Below are 22992 nucleotides of genomic sequence, written 5' to 3' on the forward strand. Positions count from 1 at the left end.
TGAGAAGCACAGCAACCAGGAACATGATTTGTAAGCAAATACGTTTTTTTTTTGAAACAGGCGGCTTATTTTTTCATCCTGATGCTCAACAATGTCAATAATTGCAAAGATTTTTTTACATTATTTTTTATTATAACTTTTCAGAGACTCAGTTCAACTCCTATAGTCAAATGCAATTATAGTAAGGCTATTTTGATAAAGGGGTCTGCTAAACGCTGTACAGTCTGGAGGGAAAGACCATGCGGTAGCATAGCAGAAAAAAACAAACCAGAACAGAACAAAAATACCCTTAGTGGTGACCATCAGTCACTCCCCCATATAAATAACCCAACCGTCTCCTAATGTGTATCGCCTCCTAAATCCTATTGTAAGCACAACCACATGATACAACACAACCACCGATTGATTGGAGCGCGTTCCTGGTCCCAGATCAGCCCTTCTTCACCCACCAAGACTCAGACAGCCGCCAGTCTCCACTGAGCTGGCAGGAGCTAGCCTAAAGTCTGAGCTCACTGACAAGAAGCCCAGATAACCACACGCTCATTGTTTTGGAAACCACGCACTGCAAAGAGTAGTATCGCCGTTTCAGCGGTCAACGTTTCCGTTGCTGGTCGTCGTCTCTGGTCGTCTTCAGGCCTGTGGTGGAGCCGCAGCCGGTGGTGTATGGGGTGTAACAGTAGTAGAAGACTAAGATGTTTGTCATACTCTGTCGACGGGAAAATCACAACGAGGTGTGTGTGAGGAGACGTCCGCGTGGCGGAAAAACAGGGAAGGAAGAGAGTGGGGAGAGGGTTAGGGAGAAGGAGAGAGAGAGAGGGAGAGAGGGAGGGAGGGAGAGAGAGAGGGAAATGATAGGGAGAGAGGACCTGAAGGGGGAGAGGGGAGGGAGAAGGAGAGGAAAAGAGGGAGAAGGAGAGGGAAAGGGAGAGGGAGGGAGGGAGGGGGGGAGTTCCCAGGGGTCGTGGGAGGTGATACTGCTGTACATCAATCAAAAACCTCAAGGAAGTGATTGCAGAGGAAGTGATTACAGCAACACCCCCCCCCCCCCATCCCTCCCCACTTGCGGTCCTCCAGGATCTCTGGCCTGCGCTGATAAGCGGCCCGCGCCGCTCACTCCAAGCAGAAAGGCAGGAAATGTGACAGTGAAGTTTTCCGCTTCCATAAACAAAAGCTCCGCAGCAGGGCCAGCCTTGGAGGGGAATCCTGTGGGCCTCAGGGCTGACTCTGCCCCTCTGAGGAGGGTGACGGGAGGGAGGGAGGGAGGGAGGGAGGGAGGGAGGGAGGAGGGAGAGAGGCGGACAGAGAGAGAGGCAGGAGAGAGCAAGGAAGGGGGAAGAGGGCGACAGAGAGAGTGAGGAAGGGAGGAGAGAGAGGATGTAGAGAATTACTTCCAAAGAGTCATACCAAGATAGGAATTAGAATAGGTAGCGGTGGGGAGAAAGCGAGACAGTGAGTGAGAGAGAGGGAGAGAAAGGGAGAGAGGGTTAATCTAAAGTGAGCCAACTCGGAGGGAATATCATGGCAGAAAACAACACAAATCTTTTCCTGGAAATACTTCAGTCTTTTGATGTTGGTGAGTTCAGCGGTCGGTTTCCAGTGTGTTTGATGTGGTCCATTTCATTGCCGCTGTTCTTTTCCTTTGAAACCTCAGGTTATTTGCATCTTAGAAAAGGATGTGTGCAAACGAATGGCATGCAAACGAAAACTAACCGATTAATGCAAATATTTTGCAGCGCTACGCTTTAAAAGATATGTCTGAGGATACTCTAATCCAGAGTAGATTTCCCAGCTGTTCGGTCTCTTCCATTTTCCCAGATGTCATTCCCAGATGAGTCCTTGCAAACGTCTGTGTTTCTTCCTTCCCTTCACTTATAAACATTGAGAGGAAACAGAAAAGTTCAACTCAAGACGTAATAAAATATTTTTTATATCAAGGAACTGATGTGTTTTCGTTGGCAGCGGCTCCCTCGGGTTCGTTCTGCCTTGGCCACGGTATTATTTTCCTTCTCTTTAGCGCTCGCACTCTCTTTATTTTCCCCTTCACATGCGCTGGAACTATTGCCTCCGAGCCATTGGGGGAATTCTGATAGACAGAGGTCAATCGTTTTATGTCTGAGTGAGAATGAATAATAATTAGCGGGTGAACTGCGGTGAACGAGACGGACAGAGGACAACCAGTGCTTTTTTCGTGGCACCGTCTCGCAAGACAATCTTGGAACTGATTAGTTGAAAGGAAACTGTTTCCTGCAAGCATGGCAACATTTGTTTTGAACCTCTAATTATGTGGGACGAGATGATGATAAGAACATTGTGTACCGTGTAATATACAATGATTGTGCTACATTATGAGACTTCTATTCTCGTCATCCTATGTTTTATTAATTTTTATGAATTCATAGTGACGGACGGGTGCTAGGACGAGATAATGAGCGCTTTCATGTTTTTACTTTCAATTCAATTCAATTCTATTTGTGTAGTCCTTCATCACCATTACAGTCTCAAAGGGCGTTACAGGCCAAATATTTATGCCACCCCCCTGACCCAAGCCCATAAGAGGGCAAGAAAAAAAATTCCCTTAATCAGCAAGGAAGAAATCTGGAGAAGGAACTTAGAGTTAGAGAATATACACACATGCATGCATACATACATACATACATACACACACACACACATACATAGATACATGCATACATGCATGCATGCATACACGCATACATGCATGCACGCATACACGCATGCACGCATACACGCATGCAGGCATACACGCATGCAGGCAAAACACTTTAACCTCTTAAACTCGAGGTTCCCTAGATTTGGGAAGACCGTGATCTCACACAGCAAAAGGCATACAAAACTGCCCTTATTATGTAGAAATAGTCAAATTAAACATGAGAACCTCCGCTACAAGCACATGTAAGTAATTTGTACACACACCAAACACCACACAAACACCAAGCATATTAATTAGACTAATTAGACAATTATAGGCTGGAGCTTAAGAGGTTAAATGGATGATGAGGTGCTGGCCGGTTAACCACAAGTCTCCTCTCTCCTCAGTCCCCCTGATCATCGCCTTCTGTGTGTCCATCGCGGTGGGCCTGCTCCTGGGGACTCTGATCTACGTCCTCCTCACCTGGCTGTCCCGGCGGCGAGCGGGCTCCGCCGTCATCACCCGGCGCCCGTTGTACCGCCCGGCGCTCGTGTCCCCGCGCGCCCGCCCGGGCTTCAGCCGCAACAGCAGCTACGACCGGCGCAGCAACAACAGCCTGGTGAGCGCCGCCTTCAGCTTCCACCGGCAGCTCTCCCCGCCCGGGGACCAGGCCGACCCGCTGGGCCGCAAGTCCAGCTTCAGGGCCTCCACCTTCTACCCGCTGCGCCAGTGCAGCCAGATCGCCCGCGAGGCCGAGGAGGGCAGCCCCGGCGCGCTTCCCCGGACCCAGAGCCTGACGGCCACGCCGGGGTCCGCTCACACCGCGGTGGGGACCCCCACGACGGCCACCGCCGCGGCAGCCCCAGCCAGGCCAGAGTCCTTCTGGGGTCACGGCGGGGTCAGGGGCTTCCAGGCCACACAGACTCCGCCTCCGGCCTATGAGAGCATCGTCAAGGCTTATCAGGAGACACGCACCTGAGAAGAGACCAGGACTGGTGTGAGACTGTGTGTGTGTGTGTGTTGTGTTGTGTTGTGTTGTGTGTGTTTGTGTGTGTGTGGGCGCTGAAGATGGATTTAGTAACTCATGACGGAATATCGATGAGGAGGAGGACGCAGGGTATGGAATGCATAAGGAATGCAGAGTGAAAGACTTTGAGATGTCCAGCCCTACATCTTAGGGCTGGACATCTACTGAATGAACAAGTGACCAGGATTGAATAAGTGATCAGATTTTGATTTGACATAAAGTATCTATTTTGTAAGATAGATGTGTGAAAACTAGAAAGTAATGTAATGTAATTACCAGAAAGTGACAATGTTTGCACATGTATAGACCAAAACAGCACAGTGCTTATAGCATCATTTATAATGTTGCATGATACGATGAACCATGTGTTTATGATATTTAACTTAATGATGGATCAGTATAACTGGTGGTGGTCATGGTGCAATGCTTTTGTACACTACTTTCATAACTTTTACCATTAAAATACTTTTACATCTTGCAGATATGATGGGTTGTGTAAGCCAACTTCTGTGTGTGTGTGTGTGTGTGTGTGTGTGTGTGTGTGTGTGTGTGTGTGTGTGTGTGTGTGTGTGTGTGTGTGTGTGTGTGTGTGTGTGTGTGTGTCTCGATTAGAAATTAATAAACTCATAATTTAAAGCTACAATGCAATGGCATTCAGTCACTTTTACTGGATGTCGTTGTTACTTTTGTTGTTACTTGTTTCAAAATAGAAAGGATGTAAATTCCTGACCTCATATGTAATTGAAAACAATTAATTGTTTGTGTGATATGCAAATTAGTTATGATTCGTTTTAAAGGTGTGTTGCATAATGGTGTGTTTATAAACTAGGGGCTGCGTTCCTGACAAACTCAAACCTCGGGAAAACGAGCTCCAACTTGTTAAAACTGAATTTAACGGTTGTCGTTACAGGTCGTTAATTTGGGTAGGATTTCAGACCTCAAAATTGCTCGACTTGCCGTCAGTAACAACATCAAACATGGCAGCTTTCGTCAATGGGAATTAAACAGTTAATAGTTATTTTACCGATTGAATTAGCCAGCCAGTGTTTTCCTCTCCATAAATGTAATATTTAACGATTGGACTTCGAAATGCATCATGGGATTTTTTGTCGGCAGTACACCGTCATTTTGAGTTACTTCGAGAGATGCAGTAACATCAAATCCTGTCCATAACCTAGATATATTTATAAAAAAAAAAAAATACTCACTTTGTCTAGAGGGACAAACGCTGTCGCAGTTTCAAACACAACAATGTCTCCCCATAATTACAAATAAATCCACGATTAATTACTAAACAATGACCCATGGACGTGAGGAGGACACCAAATTACCAAGTTACAGCGTCGGAAGTCGGGGTGTCTGATTTCCGAGTTGTCCTGAACGAGCCGGTGGTTCAGGGCGCTTCTAGCTCCACGGGGGACGCGGCTCACCGTCACTGTCGGACCACGCCGCAGACCACCAGGGTACCGGGTTCCTGTCCTATCATTTGCTTTGATAGAACCGTAAAGAAGACATTGCTGCATTTGTGCAACTCGTAAGTGAACGCCTTGCAGTAAACATGAAGCTGAGTTAGGTTAGCATTAGCCTAGCCCTGTGTGTGTGTGTGTGTGTGTGTGTGTGTGTGTGTGTGTGTGTGTGTGTGTGTGTGTGTGTGTGTGTGTGTGTGTGTGTGTGTGTGTGTGTGTGTGTGTGTGTGTGTGTGTGTGTGTTTTATTTTTTTTAGGGGTGCGTGTTAGGGGTGCGTGTGTGTTTCCGGGGTGCGTGTGTGTGTCAGGTTATAGTTCTGACAGGTCATGACGTCAACGCGAGCCACTCTCTTCATGCTCTTATTTCAAGTACCAACAATAGCGTTCTTCTCGACAAACGATACATGCTATATGCAGGGATCTATTACGCTGCGTTTAGCAAGTTGGCGTAATTTTAAAGTCTGGTGACCTGAGCTTGAAGTAGTTTTCATTTACATATCTGGGGTAATAAACCATGAATACAACTCTACAGTTACAAGATGAGACAGGCGGCAGGCCAGTCTCTGAGTGTTTCTGAAGATCAAGACATGGTTTATAATAACAGCTGATGTGCCTGAATGGTGTGCTCTTCAGCCTGTGTATAACTGTGTAGATTTGTACGGGTCCCGCCCACGATCAGTATAATGAAATGTTAATTTACATGTTGCAGTAAAAAGCTTTTGAAAGGTTTTTTTGTGGTTACCTCAAGTGTCTTCTTTCAGTCCATAAATTGAATCAGTTCAACGTGCGATTCGTGTGTGGTCCAAAAAAAGGAAGAGAGTGGTATCATAACAACAATTGTGTGTGCACTGTAGACACTTCCGCCAGCTATAGAAACTTATGTAAGCCGATCTATTTTTGAGTTTAACATTGTGCGCCTCTCCTAAGGTCCCTGAACTAACCAAAGCCTCCTTGGTGGGGCTAGGTCGTCTTTAGTGCTTGTTTATTTCCCGGTGATAAGGTGCGGTTCACCACATGTTGCTGTGGCTCCAGACTCCCTCTGCAGGTGGACGATGTCCGTGGCTGCCCTGCGCCTGATCCGCTGTCGGAGGCTCAGCACCACAGGATCGGGGGCCAGGAGAGTTCTGCCATGGAAGCACATGAGTAAGGGTTTAAGTGTTAATAATTGACACACAGGGTGTACTGTTCTATTCTGTAAGGCTCCTCATTATCGTACCCGGGGTCAAACTATACTGTCTGAACCTTGTCTTGACTCTCTAACTGACTTTTTTTTTCTGTGTGCACATTTTCAGAGAAGATTGCTAAAGTGACAAGCGCAGTGGTACTGGGGTAAGTCTTCTATTGTCTCCCTTTCTCCCTCTCGTTTCCCTCTCCCTCTTGTATCCCTCTCGTATCTCTCTTGTATCCCTCTCCTTCTTGGTAGCAGGTTGCGGTTAAAGAATGTCACAGACTCTCCATCGTCACTGTACTGACTGACCGCGTCTCTCCTCTACCTGATGCCCGTTCTCCTCCCTCAGAGGCTGCGTCTTCATCACGTATGAGATGCTCCAGCTGGACAAGGCCTTGACCCTCGACACGCAGGCCGCCCAGCAGGAGAGATACCAGTCCTTCATTTACCTGAAGACCAACCCCTCCCACGAGCGGGAGAGCACTGCCAAAGGTATTCCCTTTCACGGGTTGCACGGGAAAATATGTACTTTGTTCTTGGATAGTTTAGAAACATTACTGTGTTATGTCCTCGTGCACATAAGCCGCGTTCAAAGTATCGTTATTCTCATGACTTTTTAATCTAGTTTGGTTTGTTGTTAACGTTTTAGTTCACAGCTCATTCGTACCGCATCTCGTCTCTAGTGTTACATAAGCCCTCGGGTATTAATGTGGAACGTTTGAAAGCATGAGGTGTTTTGCCTGGATGAGCCGTCGAGGACGTGATTCAGATGGGGATGTCCAGGTGTTCAGTGTCCTCGGTTTCACTTCCTCCAGTCTTCCATTTCCTGTTGACCTACGACCCCGTGTCGGTTCAGTGCTCTCACTTCCAACTTCCTGCGTTGTTATACAGTATTACTATTCAATGCAGCCCAGTGTGTCATCCCTCCATTTTTCTTTTCATAAAAATAAACAGCATAACCGGACCAGGTTTCTTTCAACTTCATGCGAAAGCCCTTCTTCCGTAGACTTATGTAATAGGTTCTCTCTCTCTCTCTGTCTGTCTCTCTCTGCCTCTCTCTTTGTCACTCGCTCTGCGTTCTCCGTTTCTCTTTGTGTACTTTTCAGAGATCACCCAGAAAACGAGGAAAGAGCTTCATAAAGTAGCCAGGAAGTTCATGGAGATCTCTTCCAGGATCTTGCTGCAACCACTAGATGGTAAGAAAACGCCCCTTCCCACAACCTCAACACACTTCCACTCGAAACGGGAAGAAAATGCAGACATGGGTTTCACATCACGTATTAACGTGTCCTTGAACAGGGCATGGTTGACCACCACAACAACAAGGTTCATCACCAGAAATATTGCGACGGACGTTTTTGATGTGGAACACGTTGTCGTCAGAGGAAACACCCGGCCATCTGGCTAAGACCTCCAAAGGGATCGTGTGGACACAAAAAAAACTTGTCTCATTCACTATCGAGTTATTCTCACTGGGTTAGAAAGGTTCATTCTACATGGGCCAGCCGTATTTAGCAACGGGTCCCTGACATAATCACCACACGATTGTGGTGCTCATGATTCGACCTTTGACCTGTGCTTAACCTTTTCTAGCTGCCTGCTCGGAGAAACAAGGTTTGCAACCGTCCTCTGTGTGAGCGCTGCAGTGGTGTTCAGATCGGTGTATAGATATCCCTCCCGATGTCATTGGAGTAGAATTAGATTAGCTTTTCCCACCGTGGATTAGTGAAGTTTAGATTCATTCATTATCATGCAGGCTAAGAGCTCGTATGCCCAGACTGCATCTTGGTGAATGAAAAAAGTAATCCAACTAACTCCTGTTTCTATATTTCAGCTCTTAATCGACAATTCCGGTATTTTGAACATTGAGCCCCCTTTCTGGTTTTTCTAGGATGCAATAGAGTCGTTGACACCGACATTTTTGACTATTGGTCCTGTCTCGGGCATTGGGCTAATTTCAGATCGCCCCTGCCTTCTTCACAATGTTTGGCTTTGGGCATTCACAAACCTGTCCTTCCCATTCAGAAATGTGCAACTCACCGAGTGGTTAGGGGTGTTCGTTGATGTTCCAAGTCAAGTATCGTAGCGAAATATAGTTTCTTCAACGAACACCACTAACCACTCGGTGAGTTGCACGTTTCTGAAAACGAAAGTTTAGGGTTGTTTTAAGGACAGGTTTGTGAATGCCAGCCATTGTGTAGCAGGCAGGGGCGATTCAAAATGAGCCAAATACCCGAGACGGGACAGATGGTCAAAATTTCGTTGTCAACCACTCGTTCATCCTAGAAAAACCAGAAAGGGGGCTCAATGTTCAAAATACTGGAATTGTCTTTTTAAAAACAGTTGCTTGGCTTTTTTTGTGAATTTCTATATACTTGATTCTCACACTTTTTGGGGTGTATCATCATTACACTTACTGCAAGTACTTACATTACGACTTACCGTGAGTCACTTTGGACGATAGCATCTGCTAAGCGAGTGTAACGTGATCTAATGTTGTAGTGGTTCGAGCCCAGACCCTGAGTGTGTGTCGGTCTGGTCCCCCAGAGCACTTCAGCCACCTGGACGTGGACCCCCACGAGGTGGCCCTGTGGGTCCTGCTGAAGAGGACGCGCTCCGACTCCCAGGACGTGAGGCTCCACGCGGTCCAGGAGCTGGCGGAGAACCACCACTGGCACGGTCAGCGCGGGACAGTGTTGGTCCTGAAGGGAATCCTTGTGTCACAGATTACTTAAAGGGGTGATTTTATGCCAACATGTGTGGCGGTAACTTTAATTGTTATTGTAGTGTTAGAATTGACTCCTTATACACTTTACTTTTATCACTCTATTTTCTATAATTCCTGGGTTGGCTGGTAGACTGATCTATCCAGCGAACGTCTAGGATACAGCTTGTGTTATTATATCACCCCTCGAAAAAAATATAAACTAAGAATAAATAAAATATAGAGTAATAAATGTAAAGGAGTAAATACTAACACATGTGCCTGATACAATGACATTAAAAGTAGGGTAGACTGTCAAATAAGTAAGCAAAAATAAAAAATATATTGTACATGATATTGGAAAATGTAATTTAGCGTTTAGGGTTTTGTCTAGAGTGAGACTGTGATTGGTCCGTACCGCCTGCCCGTCACACAGACTACCAATACCAGACAGCCGCCCAGGTCCTGGACCAGCGCGCGGCCGTTGGATTGGCCCGGACCCCCCAGGTGGACCGGCGCTTCTTCCTGTCCCCGCCGACGCTGCCAGACAAGGAGAATGTACGTTTGTTTACCTGGGGTTTTAAAGAGGTCCCCCCCGCCATGACCGCCGCCATTTTGGAAGCTTTGGGATGTTGGTCAATGTGTTCGTAGTCGTGTTCTTCTGGCCATTGCTTAGTAAATAATCGTGAAACGACTTGTTTACAGGAAGCCAGTGTTGTGTTTCTCACGCCAGGCAAAACAAAGTTTTCCCTAGCCTAGGTTCAGTTATATTTACATTTATTTAGGAATATATTCATTTCAAATTTGATTGTACTTTAACTTTGTACAAAAAACGTCCATGATGCTCTCTGATGTACAAGCCCTATACTGCTTATGTTAACCACGCTCTGCTGAATGCATCATTCATTATTCAGTCCGATCGACCGCTGTATACTTTGTAAAGCACTCGTTAATGCCTCTGATCTGACGTCATAACGAGCGCAGCCCGCCTCTCTCCCAGGGCGTCTCCGTGGAGGACGAGCTGAGGCAGCTGCTGGCCTCCCTCCCCCAGTCTGAGGTGGACCAGTGTGTCCAGTACTTCACCTCTCTCGCCCTGCGAGAGAGCAGCCAGTCGCTGGCGGCCCAGCGGGTAAGACCCCTGCTTCCTCCCACCCTTGGGGTCAGGACCCCACAAATGGACCCCCAATTTGAGGTCAAACTGCTGACAGTTGCTGACATAAGCAATAGATACTTTCCGATCCATTTTAGCAAAATATATTTTTTTAGAGGTCTCAAGGATGTCCTGTGTATACGAACTGACTGACTGATTCATGGCCACGAACAATCACCTAGTGTGCGTTAAGAGTATTGCGATCACGTTCACCGGGACAGTGATATTACAGCTGGGTTTGGAACGGGTAAAAACAGTTTTGTTAGAACAGACACACAAAAGTAAAAGTTGCGGTCACATTTTTTTTTTTTCGATTTGACGGTTGAGAGCCGCTGCAGTTACGCGGGTTAATTTAATAAACTCAACCTAAGATAACGAAGTGTATTATTATTGAACCACACAGGGCGGTCTGTGGTGCTTCGGCGGTAACGGGCTCCCCTACGCCCAGAGCCTCACCTCCGTCCCCTCGGAGAAGGTGGAGTCCTTCTGTCTGCAGGCCCTGGTGCAGCACTCGAAGGTAACATCATCACAGCTTCAGTCATGATTGGTCAAAAGGACGTGAAGGGAGGCTGAGCGAGGAGGATTCTTGTCAGTCTTTGTAAGCTGGTTTTGGTTTTGAGCAATTTATAAAGAAAAACTTTTTTTTTTTTTAAATATATTGTCTCCAAAACAGCAAATATGTAACTTTATAAATGCTCCGTTGACACAATTGTCTGCACCTGCAAAACCCCAATAAACAAAGTAAAAAGGTGGGATAGAAAAAAGGTGGGATAGATTATAACCACCGTCACTCTCGGGAAGAGTATCTCTACACGATTAAGTCACTCCGTCGAGGGATGCTCTCGGATCTCCGCCACCTGTCAGTCGACCACACCCGTTCAGCGGCCTTCCGCTGACCACATGTTCCCCCGCCCCGGTCTGCAGGTCCAGAGCCACTGCGACCACATCGTGGCCCACGGCGGCCTTCAGCTCCTGCAGAGGGTCTTCCAGCTCCGCAAGGACTCCCTGAAGATCCAGAGGAACGTCGTGAGGATCGTGGGGAACCTGGCGCTGAACGAGCGCGTGCACCAGGCCATCGTCCAGTCCGGTGAGGACGCCCTCCCCAACATGGCCGCCGGCGCCATTGGGGGCGTAGCCAGCTTGGCGACGACTCATGTTGAAGGATCAGTCCAATTTGCTAAAAGCCCAGTTTCATTCTGACAGGGTCTATGTTGAGATGGAAGTCAGCCGTGATATTGTTAAACTCGGTGTGGGCACCTTCTGACATCATTATGGTCCAAACTAGTGTTTAGTAGCTCCATTAGCTGTATCGTGAGAGCAACCTTTCAATAAGTCGCCAGGGTAAGTGCAGGAAGGGGTGTTTTGTTTTAATTGGAACGCAGCCTCGAACAAAGAATTCAACCAAATCGCTGATCACATCTCGACAGGGGCAACGTCGACAGTTATCAAACCGGTCTCATCCTTAAAGCTTGCACGTGTATATCTGCCTGTCCCGTCCCTTGGGGGAGGGGCGTCTCTGACCGCGTTCCCGGGTGTCTGTCCCACAGGCTGGGTGTCGGTGCTGGCTGAGATGATGCAGTCGCCTCACGTGATGCAGGCGGCGCACGCGGCCCGCGCCCTGGCCAACCTGGACCGGGAGACGGTGACGGAGAAGTACCAGGACGGCGTCTACATCCTCCACCCGCAGGCGCGCAGCGAGTAAGCACGTCTAGACCCCGCTCCTTGTCACCCTCGTCACCTTCGCACTGTTGACACGCTCAAATGCAGCCCCCCCCCCACCCCAGTCTTAACATGGTGCATGGTAAACGGACCGCGTTTATACAGCGCTTTTCTAACCAGTGGCCACTCGAATCACTCTAATATGGGGTATCTGCAGTGGAAGACCGCCGATCAATCAGCAGAGCTCCCCTAAAGTGACGCTCAATTTGCTTTGTGACGGACCTCCTGCTTGTCAACCGTGTCTGTCGTACAGCCAGCCAATCAAAGCGGACGTGCTGTTCGTCCACGGGCTCCTGGGGGCGGCGTTTAAGACGTGGCGACAGAAGGACTGCGACGGCTCCAAGGAGGAAGCAGGAAGTAGGGAGGACTACACCGAGTGCTGGCCTCAGGTAAGACCCGCCCCTCTGATTGTGTTTGCGATCCGTCGGACTGTGAAACCAAAATACTATATTTTTGTATTTATTTTCTGGACGATATTTTTCCATGATGGTAAGAAATGATTGATGGTGAATGTTGATGGTTACTTTAAATTTAATATTGCGAATAGGACAGAATTGTGTCTGTGCCTGTAAGTTCTTAATGCCGAAACTCCAATGGCAACTATAATCAATGCCTTATTTTGTTTATCTCCTCGTCATAATTTGCGTTATGTAAACCACGCCAGTCGTGGCTGGCCGCAGACTGTCCAAACCTCCGGGTGCTGTCGGTGGAGTACGACTCCCACCTCAGCGACTGGAGGGCCAAATGCCCCGCGGAGAACCAGAGGTGAGGGCCGCCCGCCTCCCGCTCACGTACGGATGGTGTTCACGTTAAACAACGGTCAAACACAATCCGTCTTCATGCTGGAGTCCGAAAGCTCCTCCACGACAATGGATGATTGTGTCATTGTTCCGCACACCGTGCCACACACCGTTAAGTCGGGATCCCTGCGGGTTTGTCTCGGGCAGGAAGTCGCTGGCCTCCAGGAGTCGAGAGCTGCTGAAGAAGCTGAAGTCTGCCGGCGTGGGGGAGAGGCCGGTGGTGTGGGTGGCCCACAGCATGGGAGGTAAGAGCCAGGGGCCACGCCTGGGCCCACCAGGGCAGGTAGGAATGAGGGCTGGGTTCAGGGAGGCTCTTTTCAGGGAGGCTACCGACTGGGACGTTCTCACCAACTGCAGGGGAAGAGGGAAAGGTGGGGTAAAAAAACAACAACAACTGGATTTCACATTCACAAGTGTGACATAATTTCACTGTGAATGTCTTAAATGCATAACGGGGTTCAACATTTGCATTGGACTCCTCTAGAACAGGGTAAAGTTGAAAGTTCTAGTGGGTAGAAATCCTCAATTGGTGCTAAAAGGCTTCCTACCCCAACTCTTCTTCTCCATCATCCTTCTTCTTCATCCTCCTTTCTTCATTCTTCTTCATCCTTCTACTTCATTGTTCTCCTTCTCCTCGTTCTTCTTCTCCTCCTCCTCCTTGTTCTTCTTCCTCCTCGTTCTTCTCCTCGTCCTCTTTCTCCGTCTTGTTCTTCTCCTCCTCCTCGTCCTCCTCCTCCTTGTTCTTCTTCCTCCTCGTTCTTCTCCTCGTCCTCTTTCTCCGTCTTGTTCTTCTCCTCCTCGTCGTCCTCCTCCTCCTTGTTCTTGTCCTCCTCCTCCTCGTTCATATACTCTTCCTCCTCCTCCTCCTCCATCAGGCCTGCTGGTGAAGAAGATGCTCCTGGATGCGGCGGAGGACCCTGAGATGCAGGGTCTGCTGAGGAACACCAAGGGCATCGTGTTCTACAGCGTGCCGCACCGAGGCACCTACATGGCCGAGTACTCGGTCAGCGTGCGCTACCTGCTCTTCCCCTCGGTGGAGGTGCGGGAGCTCTGTAAAGGTGGGCCGCCTCACAGGGTCTCACCAAACCCTGGATAGGAGGGGAATACTCCATCAAATATAATGGATGTTTTTTTTATACTTAAAAATTATACTGAGCATTGTGTAGCTTCCTAGCTATCTTTGTTGTGTACGGGGAATGGGTTTAGCTACTAATTGTTACTGCTTGGCACTATATTTTTCCTCTTTCTTCTGACCAATGTACTTGTGTAAGTTGCTTTGGAAAAAAAAAAGAATCTGTTAAATGCCCTAAATGTAAATATAAATGTTTACAAGTTGTTTTTCCGTAACATCAATTTTTTCGCCATAAATTTTTCGTTGGTTTTCGCGATAAATTTTTCGTTGGTCTGCCCCTACGCGTGTAGACTCGCCGGCCCTCTGTGACCTCAACGAGAACTTCCTGACCATGGCCAGGGAGCGGGAGTACAAGGTGCTGAGCTTCGCCGAGACGATGCCCACCACCATCGGCCCCATGATCAAGCTTCTGGTGGTGCCACCACAGTCAGCTGGTGAGTGGCAATCAAATTTTGATTGGTAAATGCAAATATGCTTTGTTTGCCGTTTGATTTATTAGTACTGCTTAAACAAAGGATCACCAGGTTTCTATGTTCACAATGTCACATATACAGAGTGCATTCCGTTTTGCTGCCTTGGTCATTTCTTTAGCCATGATGATGCAAACCTGATCCCGGATCCAATTCCTCCATCTCAAAACTTGTCTCTTCTCCTCCTCCTACAGACCTCGGCATCGGGGACCTCATCCAGGTGGACACGGACCACCTGAACATCTGCAAGCCGGAGAGGAAGGACTCGTTCCTCTACAAGCGCAGCCTCCTGTTCATCCAGGAGGCGCTGCACAATTGCCTCAGCCACTGATTCCCTGAATCCACCCGTTCTCCCTGAATCCACTCGAACTCCCTGAATCCACTGTACTTGAACCCCAACCACCCTACCAGTCCAACGGAAACCTAACTGCCTCACTTTACTGCACATTGTCAAGGAACCACGTCTGTATTGACCGCTTGGATAGGACGTAACGGTGTCTTCTGTGTATTTATTAACTAACGTAACACTTTGTCTCCTTTGTACTTGGCTTTCCCCCATCTGTCATATTGACGCGCAACTACTCAATCTTAAGTGTTTTTATTGCAATGTTTTCAAAGATGATTATAGCTGTACATAGCTAAAGATAGTGATATAATATAGGTTTATTTTTTTTGGTATTTTTCTTTACATTGGATAGGTTATCATGAAGGAAGATATCATATAATCTATTTTTTGTGGTAGACAAAGGATGCACTTCAACAGTTCACGACAAGGAACATAGTCTAACGGACACATGCTTCCACACAAGTTTTTATTTTTTAAATAATGTTTTGGAGTATTACTGCTCTATTGTGCCAAACGATCGTTCCTACCCAGTCGTACCTCTGAAATATTTACAATTATTGTGAATCGTGAGGAATATTCCCCACTATTCACGGAGCCTGAGGTGAATAATTGTTTTAGTATATACTACTAAGTGAACACTCCAAAAATAAACAAGAAAACCCTTTTTGCCGGATTTGTTTTTTTTAGAGGTTTATTTGTTTTTATTAGCGTGACGAGACGACCGCAACAATATTCCGAGTTTGAGATCACAATCACGGGATATTGCCCAATATCCCAAGATAGGGGACCAATCAAATTGCACCATCTTAGGAGGTTCACGTGGAGCATATACTAAATTAATAATCATGATTTTCTTTATTACCTCAAAATAATGCCAGCTATGCTGATAACAATTAGGGCACCATCGACCATGCGAGTATCACAGTAATTTACCAATCTACATATCAATAATTTAGCTTCTAGTAACACACCTGAGCTAATTGGATCAACTGTAAATATGTACTTTGTAGCTGGTCGTGCTTTTAGCTAGTGTTTTTGGGCGAGAAAGTAGAGGCCTTTGACCATATTAGGTAGACATGTCTCCAAAAAATAAATAAGGTATAATGTGTTCCAGTGAAACTGCATACAATGTTGTTTGGAATAAAGAAAAATTCGTTTTCCTTTCTGAAATCAAATTCTAGTCTGTGTGGACATACATTTTATACGTCCTGTTATCTAAGTTTAGGGTGTCGTTTAGTAATTTTGGTATTACAGAATGTTCCCAAATCAACGTAGGAAACATTCCATCACAGGGAAGAAAATTAGACCATTTAGGGAATCAGCATTTATAAATGCTTATTTCAGACAGCACTAAAGCAGTCCCATTCTTCTGAGTGAAAATATAGAGTGACACGAATAAGATGTATAACTATAGTATGATTCAACTAAAAACGGTTTTTCCTGCCGGAAACCCGAGATGAAATCGTTCCAAATCGCTGAATGTTGTTTTGTACAGGCACAGGGGGTGCACCGTTCCTGGAGGTACTGCAATACCAGGTCGATGCGTGGAGTGGACGGAGCAAGCCCCTTTTCCATCTCCCAGTTCCAAAAATCAATTTAATATATGGTCCCCGGGTAGGGGACGTATCAGATATTAAACTGATAAGAACAGATACTACACTTGATCTTAGCCAAAAGGCCGAGAAGCGATAGCCTTGAATTGTCTGACCTAAACGACCAATTCCCAGAAATGTCACTCTCATTAGCGGTTTGACGCCGAAAACTTAATTTAAGTACAAATAAAGAAGTACCACTATGCGTCAACAAAATAAAGCGTGCTATCAAACTAGGTTAAACCAGAATAACGAGTATATGGGCCCTGGATTAACGAAATTGCACGAACGGCACTGATGACGTCAGAAGCCATAAGCCAATCAGAATGTCTGAAAAGCCAAAGCCGTCAATTGTGGTGAATTATAATATATACAATACATTATATGAAAAATTATATATGGAATCCCCACTGAACACGATCACAATGATGAGATGCGTTTATACATGTTTTAGGTTTGTTAAGGATGATCCATGAGAAATTAACTTTTTTCTATCATTGCTACATCACTAAACATTTGAGGAAGCCACCACTCTGACGCCATCTAGTGGTCACTAGTGGGTCGGAAATTTTAATAAGAGCAGCTTATTTACCATTTGCAGCTCATGTGGTGTTGTGTTGACCACTCGGTGGAAGAAGAAGCAGAAGCTATTCGGAGCTTGAGTATCATATGGTCGACTATATAAAGCTTTGAATAAATACATAAACTCGCATTTCCTTTTGATAACGTATTCAACCGGTTTCAATTGAACACATGGCAACAATGTCTGACTCTCGACCGACGAATGGTTGGAAAAGCGCTGTTATAGCATCAAGCAAACTCGCACATCAATCGTGTTTCATCCGAGTTGATAAAGCCTTATATACATTCTATTTCATTAACAGTGAGAGGGGGTGCACCGTTCCTGGAGGTACTGCAATACCAGGTCGATGCGTGGAGTGGACGGAGCAAGCCCCTTTTCCATCTCCCAGTTCCAAAAATCAATTTAATATATGGTCCCCGGGTAGGGGACGTATCAGATATTAAACTGATAAGAACAGATACTACACTTGATCTTAGCCAAAAGGCCGAGAAGCGATACCGACCAAACGCTCGATGTTTGATAGTGGTTCTCCCTCCTGTCTTTCTCAATGAGGGTTTCAGATGTTTTTTTTTTTTATTGAATCAATAATAACACATTTTAAGAAACCACTTGTTCGTTGATTTGGCACGTGAAATTACAGTTGTTTTCAAAGAAAAAAACAAGGTAACCGGCCAAGAAATAATGAAACAGTTACTTCTGGTCACATGGTACGCCTTACCCCCAATTGGAATCGAGAGTTAACGTATCAAACATAAAGTAGTATTTATGGTAATTAAACTAGAAATGTGGGTACTTTGGAATTAGATTCATACGCAAACCCTTACATTATGTGAACGTTTAAAGAGAACAGCCGATAGATAATTAAAAACTAACATTGCGAGTTCTGCAGTCGGTCTTGCCTTCTTGTGGATATTCAAGGTAACTGCACCATCGGGGGTTTCCTACAATAGTGTGTTCCTACAACACCGCAGGCTGCAGTTTCAGGACCGCAGCAATAGGACCATAGCTTTTCGTGTCCCTGCTCTCAGGGCGCAAGGTATTTTGTCCCTAAATGGCGAATGATTCTTGAGTTACTCATGAGATTCATTCATGAAAGAGTGAAGTCGTATGTTTACCAAATACTTTAACTAAACTTAACCATCTCTTATCTAATACTTCAATTTAACCATCTCTTATCTAATACCTAAACTAGCCCTTTAGAAACCTAAAGGTACGGCCACACTGAACGCGTTACGTGCGTTAGAGGCGTTGAAAATCTTTTTTTTTGCATAGGGAACCATTGGGTTAGGCGCGTAGATGCGTTACACGCGCTAAAGCAGCGCGTTAGGCGCGTTAGAATAATCCTGGGGGGGGGGAGAGACGACTGTGGCTGTGGTGTCAGTGGCCAACAGGCCCAGTTACCACTAGTGGCCCTCTTTTTTCTTGGCTCATGATAGGCCTCTGATCTTTGTAAGCCCCAAACAAAAAATATATAGCTATTTTTTTTTTTTTACTGCAGCTCATGATAGGCCCCCTGATCGTCGTAGGCCCAGGGGTTTCAGCCCAAGCAAGCCCGTGCATTAAGGCGGCCTTTCATTAGACCCGTTTTACGCACCTAAATACCTACAAAACGTTCGACCTAGAGGACGCATTCCCAGAAATGTCACTCTCATCAGCGGTTTTACGGGGAAAACTTCCTTTAAATACAACTACAGAAGTACCACTATGTGTCAACAAAATATAGCGTGTTATCAAACTATGTTCAACGCAAAAAATAACGAGTATAAGGGTCCGTGATTCAAGGCAATGCATGAATTGCACTGATGACAGCAGCCCTAAGCCAATCATGGTGTCCGAGGAAGCCAACCGCGTTTATTGTGAACTATTATAGATATATTATACATTGAATCCCCACTGAGCACGATCACAATGATGTGTTGCCATCATACTAGGTGTTAGTTTGGTAAAAGGTAGATACATGAGAAATTAACTCTTTCTTTGCATCATTGCTAGATCACCAAAAATGTGAGGAAACCGCCACTCTATCGCTCTCTAGTGGTCACTAACAGGTCGGCGCAACTTCACTAAGAAGTTTCTTTAGTTTGCGCATCAAAGAACCAGGGCTAAATTCAGGGTATGCCGTGTGCTATGTTTTAATTCCAGACTTCCTCAACCATGCAAACAATGAACCAATAGCAAATAAAATGCATGAACTGAACACAAACATCTGAAATCAATAAGGTTCTACACTGTTTAAACATAATTTGGATATTATGTGGTATTGTTTCGAGATAGGTATGAATCGGAGTGTTAACGGTTCAAAACGTGGTTTATTCAGAGACAGGGTAAACCGGGTTGCACTCTGGATGTGGTTCATGAAGAATCTCAATACAGAGAAAAGTTCAGATTACATTGGTAATGGGCGGAGTGGTAAAACCACGACGACAGATTAACCCAGATAAACCTGTTCACCACTCCGTGTAGAAGAAGCTATTGAGGACTGGTGTTGGCACTACAAATATGTAGTCCAATAAGATATTTACATGAGCTTGAATATCAGTCTAAATAAAGCATAGAATATATTAATTTACTCACATCATCCTTCGATAACATGTCTCACCGGTATCATTTTAAAATAAATGGCAAATGTGAAAAAGAGTTTCCTTGATGCACAATGTTGTTGGTGAAAAACATATTCTTTCTTAAAACAAACAATAGCACAACAGTCGATTCTTCTTCTTGCACAACTCAAGCCTCCCTCCAGTCTAGAACTCTGGCCCTCTTAAGGAGCACCAGAATGGGTGTGGCTCAATTAACCTATGAGCCACAGCTGTAGACTATTACAGGGCTAACAGCCAGACAGGAACATGTGCATCTTTTAAAATATGGTTTAACACAGTGAAGATGCCATTCACATATTCACATAAACACTATTTTGACCAAACTAGTCCGAAGACAGCAAGTATACTAAAGGCTAATACACGAGAACATTCAGTTGGTTTGACTGAGTTGTTTATTACCATTATGCTTTAACAAAGAATAAAAGTACAAGTGCACAATAAACAGAATGACTAAAATAATAGTATCAAACATAACAGATCATTAACAGTTGTGCACGTATCATTGAACCTCTTTGCAAATTTATTTCTGAAAGGCGACTAACGACACACTTTGTGACTTATTCAGACCATCAGGGAGAAGTTGACACACATATTCAAACGTGTGATGGCTGGGGTTGTTCATTCCCACGCTGCTGGCCGCTCATAGGTATCGAGGTCCACGGCTCTCGTGCCAACAGCTTCGGGGTCTCTCTCCCTCTCCTCGCGTCGTCCAGGCAGTCAGTGGGCGTGGTTATGGGAGGAGGACTCCGCACGAGCGGGAGCGTCACCGTCACCATAGTGATTCACTACAGCCGAACTCACCTAGTGGGAGTTCAGTTACATCATCTATTTTTGATTCATCTAAATGGGGTGACTTTTGACATGGGAACACAAACACCAATAATGAACACAGTCCTAGATGAGCTAAAGGGGAGAGCAGAGATAAGAGAGAGGAGGAGAAGAGAAGAGAGGAGAGGACAGCAGACAAGAAAGTGTCACGGTACTCACACACATGGGGAGAATCTTTACATGTAGTCACTGTGACCTTTGTTTAAGTGTGTAAATACATGAAGGGTTGTATGGTGGAGATTAAGTTTTACTTGTTCATCAATCACCAACTTTTACAATTCTTTACTGATATAAAACGTTCCATCAATCTCAAAATGATCAAAACAAGGGTTCTAGGCAACAAACACATTTATTTTATGTATTACCCTGAGACAGTGATTCTGCTGAACACTATTGGACTGGAATGTATCTGTTTTAAATGATCTATTATTACAATGATAACGTAGGTAGGCCTACACCTTAACATTATTTTCAACAAACGTGTCAGGACATTGTGTTTCTTTCTCACTCACTATTCCGAAGTTAAAACAGTTCAATAAATTAAAAAAAAAGTAAAAAAACTACAAATATTATTTTTTTACAAATTAGACCTCTGAACATGTTAATCCTCATATCTTCTATATAACTGCAACTGTTAACAATTTTACAGCGTTAAATGTGTAAAAAAAATCTATAGTGCAATTTAAACATTTATAATGGGTGGAATTCAACGACTGTGAATATATTCTTAAAGAACATCCCCTGGTTAAATGTCAGCAGTACGACATTAAAGCAGTTCTCTCAGATCTCACATAGTAGAGATTCTAATTCAGTAAACAACATTAGTTGTTTTGGTTGCTTCTTTGTTTTATTATTAAACAAATGTCCTAGTCTGTTTGATTGACAGGTGAGATGATCAGGGGGGCAGAGTTGCTTCCTTCATAGTCACAGGGACATGGGTTGAGGAATGGATAGAGAGGCTCAGTGAAGGTGCAGCCAGTAGCAGAGTAAATATGATCCCTGGCTTCCACATCATAGAAGGAGACCACACCCTCATCATAATCAACAAACACCCCCACCTTCTGGAGCTCAGCTCTCAGAGGGAGACAGACAGCAGGGTCATCATTAAATACCAACCCATCATTGTCGTAGTGAAGATTCCAGTAACCCGTCTCAGGGGTCCACGTGCTCCCACCTTTTCTGTCGATGGACTCTCTGACCACTCCTAACCACCATGCAGTCTTGTCTTTAACCTGGACCTCAAAGTAAAATCTCCCTGAAGAGAAGCTCTGCCTCGTGAGAACAAATACATACTGTCTAAATCTCTTAGGGTTGTCTGGGAGTACCTTCTTCACATCTCCATCATGTACTTGTTTCCCATCCTCAGACAGGATGAGATAGGGATTAGCTGCATCAGGATCCAGAGTCACATCTACTTCATACTGCTGGACCCTCTTCAGTACAGCATTATGCAGCTTCTTCATCTCCATGTTCAGTGTCTCCTCCAGCAGGTCCAGGGATCTCCTCAAGGTCCCTACGTATGACGGAGGACGGACCTCCACCGTGGTCCAGTCCCTGGTGGGTGGAGGATCCTTCAGGGATCTGAAGGTCTGGAGGAAGTGGAGGTGGTCTTCAGTGTGTGAGAGCTGCTTCACCTCTGAGCATCTATTGGTCAGATCTTCTATTTCCTGCTCCAGCTCTTTGATGAGGTCTTCAGCTTGTTTCTCTGTGGATTTCAGTTCCTCTTGAACCGTTTGGTTGAATTCATCGCGGCACTTTTCAACACAGCCTATCAGAGCAGTGAAGACCTGCCCACTATTGGCTATCTCTATGTCTGCATCTTTGTTGCTCAGTTGTACTCTGTCTTTGACCACCTTAATCTTTTGTTTCCTCTCCTGGATCATCTGCGAAAGTTCAGCCTCTATCTTCCCCAGCTGGGCCGTCTTCACTTCATATTCCTCCTTCAGAGGTACAACAGGATGGGACTTGTGGTCTGTCTCTGTGCAGAACTGACACACACACACCTGTTCAGTCGGGCAGAAGAGCTCCAGAAGTCGGTTGTGTTTCTTACACATCCTGTCTTCCAGACGGTCCATAGGCTCGACCAGCCGATGTCCCTTCAGGACTGCGAATCTCTGATGTGGCTCCAGGTGGGTTTGGCAGAAAGACATAAAACACACTAGGCAGGACTTCATGGCCTTCAGCTGGGTCCCAGTACAGACGTCACAGGGAACTTCTGCTGGTTCAACACAAGGCTGCTCTTTAACTCGTACGGTTGTTCTGAACTGAGCAGCCAGCTCTGATAAGAGGGTATTGACCTGTGGATCAGGTTTTGTGTCGAAAATCTTGTTGCAAATAGGGCATTTGTACTGGACTTGTTCATTCCAGAACTTTGTAATACAGGTTCTGCAGAAGTTGTGTCCACATGGTGTGGTAACCGGGCTGCTGAACACATCCAGACAGATGGAACATGAAAAGTTTACCTCAAACCAGGAAGTGTTAGCAGAGGCCATTCCTAGACACAGACGATAAGGTTTATGTATTGAGCAATTTTATCTTTCCATCAATTCCTTATCTTGTGCTGCTTTACTCACCTTGTTGTGTGTTCCGTCCGTCAGACAATTTGTTCCAAAATGCGTTTTATTTTCCTCCTGAAAGAGGGAACTGCTTCCACGTCGGTTTGCTTTGGTTTCTATGGATGTTAAGTTTCGTTTCGTGAGCAAGACATCCTCTCCTCTCCTCACCTTACACCTGACCCCTCCCCTTACAGCTGGCTCC

General features: G+C 45.6%; 3 protein-coding genes, 1 long non-coding RNA gene and 2 other non-coding genes across 7 annotated transcripts; 2 read left to right on the forward strand and 4 right to left on the reverse strand.

The window, feature by feature from the left end:
• The first annotated feature begins 1340 nt into the window (after positions 1-1340).
• Positions 1341-4178, forward strand: myct1a (myc target 1a). The gene is made up of 2 exons (XM_056581047.1): positions 1341-1573; positions 3058-4178. The coding sequence occupies exons 1-2, from the start codon at positions 1519-1521 to the stop codon at positions 3627-3629; spliced, it is 627 nt and encodes a 208-aa protein (XP_056437022.1). The 5' UTR covers positions 1341-1518; the 3' UTR covers positions 3630-4178.
• On the reverse strand, positions 3399-6014 carry LOC130374338 (uncharacterized). Its single transcript, XR_008893597.1, has 3 exons — positions 5886-6014; positions 5009-5166; positions 3399-3625 (listed from the first exon to the last, which is right to left on the reverse strand). It is a non-coding gene; the product is annotated as an uncharacterized LOC130374338 (long non-coding RNA).
• serac1 (serine active site containing 1) lies at positions 5028-15790 on the forward strand. Of its 2 annotated transcripts, XM_056581006.1 has the most exons (18): positions 5028-5211; positions 6176-6286; positions 6436-6472; positions 6661-6803; positions 7418-7507; positions 7905-7925; positions 8859-8990; positions 9452-9573; positions 10016-10144; positions 10569-10682; positions 11090-11252; positions 11713-11863; positions 12138-12273; positions 12549-12649; positions 12832-12929; positions 13560-13742; positions 14107-14250; positions 14481-15790. In XM_056581006.1, the coding sequence occupies exons 2-18, from the start codon at positions 6196-6198 to the stop codon at positions 14615-14617; spliced, it is 1992 nt and encodes a 663-aa protein (XP_056436981.1). In that variant the 5' UTR covers positions 5028-5211; positions 6176-6195; the 3' UTR covers positions 14618-15790. The 2 variants fall into 2 exon arrangements, with proteins under 2 accessions (XP_056436981.1, XP_056436982.1); XM_056581007.1 differs by lacking the exon at positions 7905-7925 and having other exon boundaries at positions 5029-5211.
• A 341-nt stretch (positions 15791-16131) lies between these two features.
• On the reverse strand, positions 16132-16322 carry LOC130375137 (U2 spliceosomal RNA). Its single transcript, XR_008893804.1, has one exon. It is a non-coding gene; the product is annotated as a U2 spliceosomal RNA (small nuclear RNA).
• A 790-nt stretch (positions 16323-17112) lies between these two features.
• Positions 17113-17303, reverse strand: LOC130375138 (U2 spliceosomal RNA). Its single transcript, XR_008893805.1, has one exon. It is a non-coding gene; the product is annotated as a U2 spliceosomal RNA (small nuclear RNA).
• Positions 17304-20219: 2916 nt separating this feature from the next.
• LOC130374312 (probable E3 ubiquitin-protein ligase TRIML1) lies at positions 20220-22929 on the reverse strand. The gene is made up of 2 exons (XM_056581025.1): positions 22809-22929; positions 20220-22729 (listed from the first exon to the last, which is right to left on the reverse strand). Exon 2 carries the CDS (start codon positions 22725-22727, stop codon positions 21102-21104), a length of 1626 nt encoding a protein of 541 aa, XP_056437000.1. The 5' UTR covers positions 22728-22729; positions 22809-22929; the 3' UTR covers positions 20220-21101.
• Positions 22930-22992: the final 63 nt, after the last annotated feature.

Source organism: Gadus chalcogrammus, chromosome 21 (genome assembly GCF_026213295.1).
Source record: "Gadus chalcogrammus isolate NIFS_2021 chromosome 21, NIFS_Gcha_1.0, whole genome shotgun sequence".
NCBI classification, from domain to species: Eukaryota; Metazoa; Chordata; class Actinopteri; order Gadiformes; family Gadidae; genus Gadus; species Gadus chalcogrammus.

What these genes read in the sequence shown, in the direction of transcription:
- LOC130374312 (XM_056581025.1), bottom strand. Translation starts at nt 22,727, where the DNA reads ATGGCCTCTGCTAACACTTCCTGGTTTGAGGTAAACTTTTCATGTTCC.
- serac1 (XM_056581006.1), top strand. Translation starts at nt 6,196, where the DNA reads ATGTCCGTGGCTGCCCTGCGCCTGATCCGCTGTCGGAGGCTCAGCACC. An exon ending in ACACCGAGTGCTGGCCTCAG is followed by an intron (nt 12,274 to 12,548) that starts GTAAGACCCGCC and finishes AAACCACGCCAG; the next exon opens with TCGTGGCTGGCCGCAGACTG. An exon ending in GGTGGCCCACAGCATGGGAG is followed by an intron (nt 12,930 to 13,559) that starts GTAAGAGCCAGG and finishes CTCCTCCATCAG; the next exon opens with GCCTGCTGGTGAAGAAGATG.
- myct1a (XM_056581047.1), top strand. Translation starts at nt 1,519, where the DNA reads ATGGCAGAAAACAACACAAATCTTTTCCTGGAAATACTTCAGTCTTTT. An exon ending in ACTTCAGTCTTTTGATGTTG is followed by an intron (nt 1,574 to 3,057) that starts GTGAGTTCAGCG and finishes CTCTCTCCTCAG; the next exon opens with TCCCCCTGATCATCGCCTTC.